The sequence below is a fragment of the Trichophyton verrucosum genome (assembly GCF_000151505.1).
Source record: "Trichophyton verrucosum HKI 0517 chromosome Unknown contig01003_1.f1.exp, whole genome shotgun sequence".
Taxonomy (NCBI): domain Eukaryota; kingdom Fungi; phylum Ascomycota; class Eurotiomycetes; order Onygenales; family Arthrodermataceae; genus Trichophyton; species Trichophyton verrucosum.
In genome coordinates, this window is record NW_003315197.1 from 559 (window position 1) to 8,937 (window position 8,379).

Genomic DNA, 8,379 nt, shown 5'->3' on the forward strand with positions numbered 1-8,379 from the left:
CCCTACGAGGAGCTTCACAGCGAGGCTAGAGATGTCCCTTTTCTTCAGACAGGGTCGAAGCGGTCAGCCCAGGCCACAGAGTCAAGCAGTATGATTAACGAATAAAAAGGGAACCACTCACCCTCGAGGTTGATTATTATTATCAGGGGAGGCGGCTGGCCCAGCGTCAAAACTGCTGCGGCTGCGAAGGGGAGATGACGGTGCCAGGGGTGGCTGATACTGCGACGGGGGGCGGGCGAGCGGCTTTTCAACAAGCTGCCAGCTCTCTCTCCACACGCAAAGAGATGGATGTCGTCAAGAAGAGGAGAAACCAGGCCGCGAGGAAACCTGATGCTGCTGGTTTATGATGGAGCTGAGCTGGGCTATGCTATGCCACCCAACCCTGTGGAGAATCTTATTTTTTTTCCCTCCTGGCTTGTTGTCTGACGGCGGATCAGCCAGACAGACTGCAGGAGACGAGGAAGTCGAAGAAGAAAAGAAAAGGCCCTTTGGTCAAGAATCCCTACAGAAAAGAAGCTCTTCTTACAGGGGGTGCTGCCCGAAGCATTTATATTTATATACAGAGCGACCACCACGGCCAGCAGGGGAGGCATTATTTAAAATAATATCGCCGAGCAGCGAACTACTTAAAGGGCACTTCCAGCTAATTAATGAATGGCTTTCTCCTCCCGCCATCGCTCTCGCTAGCTGGCCATACTTCCCCCCCTCGTCCTCCTCCCATCCCTTTTCTTTTCTTTTCTTTTCCTCCTCCTTTTCTTCTTCTTCGTCTTCGTGTTTTTTTTTTTTTTTTCTCTCACCAAAAAGTTTTTTCTTCCCCAAAAATTTGGACGCCACACAAACCACGTGACCTCATCATCGGCGGGTTTTTTGGCAGCTCAAAAACGAGCAAAAAGGAGGGCGGCGGCGGCGGCGGCAGCAGCTGGTAGGTAGGTTGATAGGTAGGTAGGTAGGTAGGTAGGACTAGGTGGTACATCGTGTGTTGTATGTAATGATATACGGGGTGCAGGGTTGCGGATGACAGGAGGGACAAGGCAAGGCTAGGCCGGGTGTGTTGCATGGACGGCGGCCGCGGCTGTCGGCGATGACGGTGGTCGGCGGTCAGAGGAACGACGACGCCAGGCTGGATGCATATTCGCTGGGTGCATATTTGCTGGGCTGGCCTGAAGACGGCGACCGCTGCGGTCCTTACGACGGCCGGGAAGGGTAAAGAGCCCAAGATAGATGAAGCCTGGCTCTTTGTCTAGCCGCCGCCGCCCATCCGCTTCAGGTTTTCGCCGCTGGTGGTTCTATTGTTCCACATTATTGTTCCCTCGTAGCCGTTTTGCGTGTTCAAAGTACTCCCTATGTAGCTCGCTAGCTATTCATTCATTCATTCATATCATTGTTATTATGTAGCGAGAGACGCCGTTAACGTCCTACCCCGCATCGAGTAGTCGATCTGTACATTCACATCTAGCCTGCCAGCCTGGCCGGGATATGCATGCAGCAGCCCGCGGCACGACGGGGCAAACACCTTGGTTAACTAGCTGCGTCGTTTTATTTTATTTTATTTTTTTTTTTCTTTGGGCTTGCTTGGGCTACGAAGGACGAAGGAAGAAAGCAGTCCGGAGGAATGGGGGAGAGTTGCTGATTAATAAGCGAGAGGACTGATATTTCAGTTGCGTCACGTGAATAATGCTCTGTATTAGATAAGAGGGTTTAGACAAGCCAACCAATAGAAGCACGAGAGCCATAAGGAAGCCCGCTATAGTCAAACTTAGCAGGTCAGAACAAGCAGTGAGAAAGAAGCATTGAACCGAGCAGAAGAGTGCTTCGGGAGGTGAGTGAAATACTTCGTGCTGGGTCCAATATTAAGGGATGCCATACCGCTACTAGCTCTCATACCTTGGGATCGACCGGTCAGCGCTGAATATTGAGTCTGGACACCTCATGCATGATCCTGCATAGGGAGCCAGCCTGAAAGCAGGCTGGAGCAGAATAGCTTACAGCTAGCTATGCTCCGGCCAATCCTCAGCACATCACCCGTCGCTGCTCAGCACAACGTAACACAACGTAAGCTAGCCATGACGTGAGCTCTTCCCCAGACGACCGGCGGCGTCAGTCTCTTCAATTTGATGGCCTCACCTCGCCGCCGCGCAGTTACAGTTGATAAATATCTTGGAACATGATATCATCGACAGAGTTTTAAAAATGCTTAGCTTGGAATCGTAGACGGTGATTCGTAGAGTCTCCTAGAATTCCATGAAGTCTGTCAAGGAAAAAGGCGGATGTGTCGTAACGGAGTTAACTGCAATGACGACGACTATTCAGAGCTTTAACATGCTTCATCGAGAAGATGCGTTGTTACCGGAAAACTGCTATTGTGCAGAGTTTTGTTTCAAGGGAGCCCGCCTTCCCACGACTTGTGGATGGTCTCCAACTCTAGAGATCAGCTCCTTACTATCATAGACCATAATACAGGTGGCATTTGCCACGGTATCCTGTGCTGTATAGGTTAAATTAAGCATAAACTGACGTAGAAGACTGTTCCTGGTGTTGCAATAGTACACTCCGCTCATCACCGCCATAACACTTGTCGTCACTCTAGTCTTCTCAAGGGACGTACGGAGTAACAATCGAGCAATAAAAAACGATTTTATCAGTATTCCATCACAAGACAGAGAAAATTTGAGCAGAATGTTTCATGAAAGGGCCCCCGGCCTTGCTGTTTCTTTACGCGCCGGTCTTGCCTACTGACCCTTGACGGCGCGTAGCTGCTTCCAGCGTCCGCTTTTCTGTCTCTAGTTATGCATCTTCTCGTATCTTCCATCTTCACTCTTCCGTCTTCCACCTGCTCGACCCGAAGTATTCCTGAATGCAACACTCCGTCATACCGTTCTGTCATTCCCACGCTGCGGCAAAAGCCATCAGTCAACGCCGTCATAGTAACGGCGAGTTCAACCGTCAGGCGCCTTCGGTGGTTGTAATAAGGTTAAAGTACGGGAAGAGGCGCGACGTCGAGAGCCAACCAGACGCCGCGCCAAGCCAGATCCTGCGACTTCAACTCCTAGTTTCGAAACTTCAACTATCGACACTGTCAAGCGCCCGGACTGCTTGATGCACCAGACAACCCCTGCCCTACTGTCTCCAGACATCTCTTCCTGCTCAGGCCGGGCCAATAATCGGCCTCAGCTTGGACTGTTATACCCCCGGCGACAGATGAACGTCATGGTTTGCAGGCCAGGGTGTTTTTGCGTTCTAGGTTCAATGCATTATTCTGGTCCGAGTTTTCAAGGGCTGAGCCATGGGTTGAAACATTGCAGTGGGCAGGTTACCAGGTAACATGTCAGGCAAAAGAGCGCACTTCTCTGGTTGATTGGCTGCCATTAGCTCAGTGGAATGAGCAGGATCTCATAGGGGTTAATTGTACACCCGTCTGCTCCTGCTCTTCAGTCTACCCATGTCACTGTCTATAAATATATACAAGATATGTACATATATATAGGGTGGCAGTGACAACTTGTGCTATCTTCACGTTTTACAGGATAACTATTATACTTATTTTCCTATTCATACTTCTTAGTGTTGCTGGCCAACATTTTCTTTCCATTCACACTTGACTATTGATACCCATACTCTTGTGTTCTTTCTATATATTAGTTTTACTTGCCTATACTGAAGACTTCTTTCCTTATTTTTTTCAACTCTCTTTCTGCTCCAGACCTTGGCACAACATTCCTTCCCTTGGTTCATACGCCTACCGCTGCGTGCTTGCCCAAAGAACCTTACGGACTGTTGTTACCTCACAACTGCCACATCCAAACCACGGATTCGATATCAGCGTTGTCATCACTATACAGGCGCTCCTTCCTACCGCATCATCAGTTTTGACGTCATCGACTTCACCTATCACTGATTCTGTTCGGTTCTCCGCCATCGAACTTGCCATCATAGACACAATCGAAAACACTGGGATCGCTCTTACCCATAACCATTCGCCACCCAGAATCGTCTATAAATATCTCCTCAACCCCCTTCATCTTCCTCTTCCTTTTCTCTTCCTTTCATATCACAGATTCTCTTCTACTCTACTACAGACACATTCGCAAACATCCCTTTTCCTTGCGAACCGCACTTCAAACTCGAACAACTTTTCCACTTTATCTTTCCCATCTTCTTTCCTCTTCCTCAAGGGTTATTACTCCACCAAACCCTTGATCATGGCACCCAGAATTCTAAGAACTCTCCTCTACCTACTCTCTATTGCCTCCCTGGCAAATTCTCACAGCTGGGTAGAGGAGCTGGATGTCGTTGCCAGTAACGGGTCCTTTACTGGCAAACCTGGCTACATCCGTGGCCATGTCTCTCGAACGGCCCAGGGATTTAACGACGACTTGATGACCAGTCGTCTCCCTCCGAACGGGCGGCCTGCAAATGTTGGGGTTACCCCCAGCGACCACATGTGCATGCCGTCCCAGCGGAATCAGCAGCAGACGGAGGGCTGGCCCCGACTAGAGGCAAAACCTGGCGACGTTGTCGCCCTTTTGTACCGGGAGAATGGGCATGTCACTTTACCAGATACCCAGCCCGGGAAACCTAAGAACCGCGGAACCGTCCATGTATACGGTACCAGCGACCCCCGTCCGGATGACAAGTTCCTAGACATCCACGGGGTATGGAACAAGGACGGAACAGGTGGCGATGGACGAGGCAAGCTTCTCTCACGCCAAAACTTCGACGACGGGCGCTGTTACCAAATCAACGGTGACAGAATTTCAACGGAACGGCAACAAAAGTATCCCCACGTTCCTGACGAGTTTATGGGGGCAGACGTGGCATGCCAACACGTCTTAAGACTGCCCTCGGACGCCGTCCCTGGAAACGTCCTGTCGATGTACTTTGTGTGGGACTGGCCGACGGCCCCGGGGGTAGATCCCAACCTTCCCCATGGAAAGACAGAGATCTATACCTCGTGTATGGATATTGACATCGTCGCGTCTGGGAGTAAGATAGCCACAACTCCAACGGCGCACTACATCGATGGTCAGCCACTGAACCGTGCTGCAGTTCCTTCACTGCTCACCAATCTCGACCAGCCAGTGGACAGTGGCCCTTCTGATGACGATGCTGTCTCTTCCACCTCGGTTCCACCGTCGCCGTCTGACGAGGATGCTCCTACCGAAGGTTCAATCGTTCCAATTCCAACACCCGCTCAACGTGATTGGAATTCTAGAGTCACTAGGCGTAGATTGCGCCGCAACCGCCGCGATCCCAACTTCTCCTAGGACTCCACCTTGGTAGTTACTTGTCCCTCGTTCCGTCGCTGAATCCGAGCCTCGACATCCGCGTGTTTCTTTTTTCTTTTTTCTTTTCTTTTCCAATTACGCAGCTTAAGAAGACAAAATATACCTGGCCTTTGACGAGTCTTGACCTGTTGAATCTGTTTGTGATACCCACCGCGCGAAGTGGTGATTGATATGCAAGCATGGCGTTTGGGATGGGCGTTGTAGAGTGGCGTTTGTTATTATTTACCATGTGTGTAGCATACATAGCAATTTAGTTAACTTGCTCGTGGAAGGAAGACTCCACTATCTACAGGTAGTCACAATCGAACTTTTCTTCGATAATACATAACTAGTTCTTTCTTTATCCCGTCGCTTTTAATTCTCATAAACCATTTATCTTCCATGGTTAGATCAATTTCCCATATTGGCCCTTTCCCGTCGTCCATTTTCCAAACCCAAAGGAATTTTCCAGTCATCCAAATCATTATCTCCACGCAATCTCTGCAACGGAGGAATTTCAACCATCTCCGCCTCTATATCCAGCTATCCCTATTTCTTGCTTATTATCCGTTATTATCGTTTGGGTTCCATTTAGATGTTGGCCATCTTTATACCGCCCAAGCTGAGTCTAGCAACGACGAAGAATAGAGTGCCAATAATGCAGTTCACTCCGGCAAATACCATCATATAGCGCAGAGACCCGTTGCTTGCTTCAATAATTTGGCCTCCGATAGGTGATCCGCTGAGTCCAGCCAGTGATCCGATTGCAAATATCAGTCCCGTACGAGTGCCTATCTCTTTCATGGGAGACACTTGGGCCACGAGGGCGGGGGTGAGACCGACACCCGAGCCAGATGAAATTCCAAAGAATACTGCAAAGAGGATCATGGCTAAGTTGTTCGATGCGGTCATCCAAAGGCCGAGGATAAGAAGTGAAGTTATACTGCACATGATTATCATAATGTTATATCTACCAACCTTGTCAGCGATGACGTTGGGTGCTGTACGGCCAAGGATACTGCAGCCACGCGAATTAGCGATATTCATAATATGACCAGCAGAATAGAACGTGAATTCGTACCTCGCAGCGTTGAGGATTGGAACCATATAGTTGGCCATATGCTGTGACATTCCGTTTTTGCGAGCGGCGACAACGATATAAGTTACAGGGAGAAACATGCCCCCTATATGTACGTTAGCTAATAAAGGAGTAAAAAGTGGGATAGAATAGCCACGCTCACAGTAATAGAAGAAGACTGCTGCTGCGAGCGCTTTAAAGGCTGGTTCTTTCATCGGTCGAGTCATTTCAGAAATATGCCAGCGTCGTTTAGATGGTGGTAAACGGGACTTGAGTGTGAAGTTGGTGAATAGAAGCAAGCATAGAATAAGCAATGCACAGGCACGCATGGTCCAATTGAAACCCCATTTAGGAATTAGGTGGATGACCATTATAGGAAATATTACACCTCCGAGAGATGACCCGGCAACAACGGGACCTAATGCGGCTGCTCGTCGTTTGTAGAACCAAGTAGATACCTAAAGCGAAGGACCTGGGGTTAGAACAAAAGGGTAATTTGATTATAGGGAGAGGTAAAAAAAAAGGGGGGGGGGGACCTACACAAGTGACAGAAGGGTAGAACACCATCGATGCTCCCAAAGCCGAACAAACAGCTTGGCTAAGCAACAAGCCGTAATAGGTATCCATGAAACTTGCAATAGTAAGGCCGCCAACGTGGAGAGCAGTCCCAACCATAACTAGATAAGAATGGCCGAAGTTGTCAAAGATCCTGCCAAAAAATGGACCGCAGAACAACATGAAGAAAACTGGGTTCAAGTTAATAGGGGCTACTCCTCTAAAATAAGGTATTTGAGGGTAAATGACCTTGGAGAGAAGATATCCATGCCACTTCTGATTCGGTGTATGCCTTCAGCTGGTGAGTATGATAGTAATTTTGAAATATTCCCACACAGTTAACCCAGCCGAAGGATACAAACAGCGTGGCAGACGCACCGGCAACGGTTAACCACGCTGCTGTCCCCCCTTCTGGGTAGTCATTCTCGAGGTCATCCCATCGCCTTGTTTCGCTTATGGGGCTGGCCTTTTCAGGGTCGTTTTCCAAGTGCCCTTTCATATGGCCTGTATCCAGATTTCCGGACATTTTGTTAGACCTAAAGAAAGCTCAAAGGCTGAGCAGAATGTGAGAGGAGGATAATTAAAAATAGAATTTGTGACAGGTGTAAATTTGAAACATATGAGAGTTAGAATGATCTAAGAGAAGGGATGATGGCAGGATAGAGGTTGTGGGTAATTAAGAAAAGAGAAGAAGTAGAAGTTCAAGAAAGGACTTGAAATTTCAGAGCATTTATGCTAGAAGGACAATGGAAAGCAGCCGCTTCACTAGATATCATAAAATAGGCAGCTCGGCAGGATCCGTCCAAATATCAATTAAGAAAGGGATATGTATAGTGAATGATGACCAGAAACCTAGCCTTCCATGCACCTTGACGGCACAGGGAGGGCAGAATAAAGAAACAAGTGCAGTCACTTAAAGTTTATTATCATAATAGGTACTACTTGCTAAGCACAAGTAGTAAATATTGAAAGTACTGTTGAAATAGCTCTCATATCTGTGAACAAACGGATAGTACTCCCCTATAAAAGAGGTAATATGTCCTTGGAGTAAACAAAAAAGAAGAGAGAACTACGGAGTGGACAACTGGACTCAGTAGTAACTTAGGCAAGTAGCAATTCATTATCAGTCTAGATTAGCCTAGATCAGACAAGATGAGCTTAGGATAACAATCTTATGTTTATCCAAGAGTGCGAGTAGTGAGTAGTGAGCCCTAGTATATATGTAGAAACATATCACTAAGTAGCATTACCTCAGGGAATCATACGAAATGATGTCCAATCCAATGGGTCGCAAAACCAATATGAGAAACAGGAGAGAGGAGTCACTTCCGTCCCTTTCCCCACTATGATCAGGGTTGAGTATATATATCAGAGTGTAGATCTCTCGATTGGGAGGGTCGATTTGGTAAAGCTTGACTGCGGAAGGCTTTTAATTTCCAAGAGATAGGACATGTCGTCATCGGCAGGCGTTGGCTGGTATAC

At 48.0% G+C, this 8,379-nt stretch overlaps 3 protein-coding genes across 3 annotated transcripts; 2 read left to right on the forward strand and 1 right to left on the reverse strand.

Annotated features, from left to right (window-relative positions):
* Window positions 1–346: 346 nt before the first annotated feature.
* Window positions 347–847, forward strand: TRV_07392 (uncharacterized protein; the record flags this gene model as incomplete). The annotated part of the gene is made up of 1 exon (XM_003018545.1): window positions 347–847. The coding sequence occupies one exon, from the start codon at window positions 347–349 to the stop codon at window positions 845–847; it is 501 nt and encodes a 166-aa protein (XP_003018591.1).
* Window positions 848–3,439: 2,592 nt separating this feature from the next.
* TRV_07393 (uncharacterized protein) lies at window positions 3,440–5,264 on the forward strand (the record flags this gene model as incomplete). Its single annotated transcript, XM_003018546.1, has 2 exons — window positions 3,440–3,470; window positions 3,640–5,264. The coding sequence occupies 2 exons, from the start codon at window positions 3,440–3,442 to the stop codon at window positions 5,262–5,264; spliced, it is 1,656 nt and encodes a 551-aa protein (XP_003018592.1).
* Window positions 5,265–5,855: 591 nt separating this feature from the next.
* TRV_07394 (uncharacterized protein) lies at window positions 5,856–6,713 on the reverse strand (the record flags this gene model as incomplete). The annotated part of the gene is made up of 1 exon (XM_003018547.1): window positions 5,856–6,713. The coding sequence occupies one exon, from the start codon at window positions 6,711–6,713 to the stop codon at window positions 5,856–5,858; it is 858 nt and encodes a 285-aa protein (XP_003018593.1).
* Between the last annotated feature and the right edge of the window lie 1,666 nt (window positions 6,714–8,379).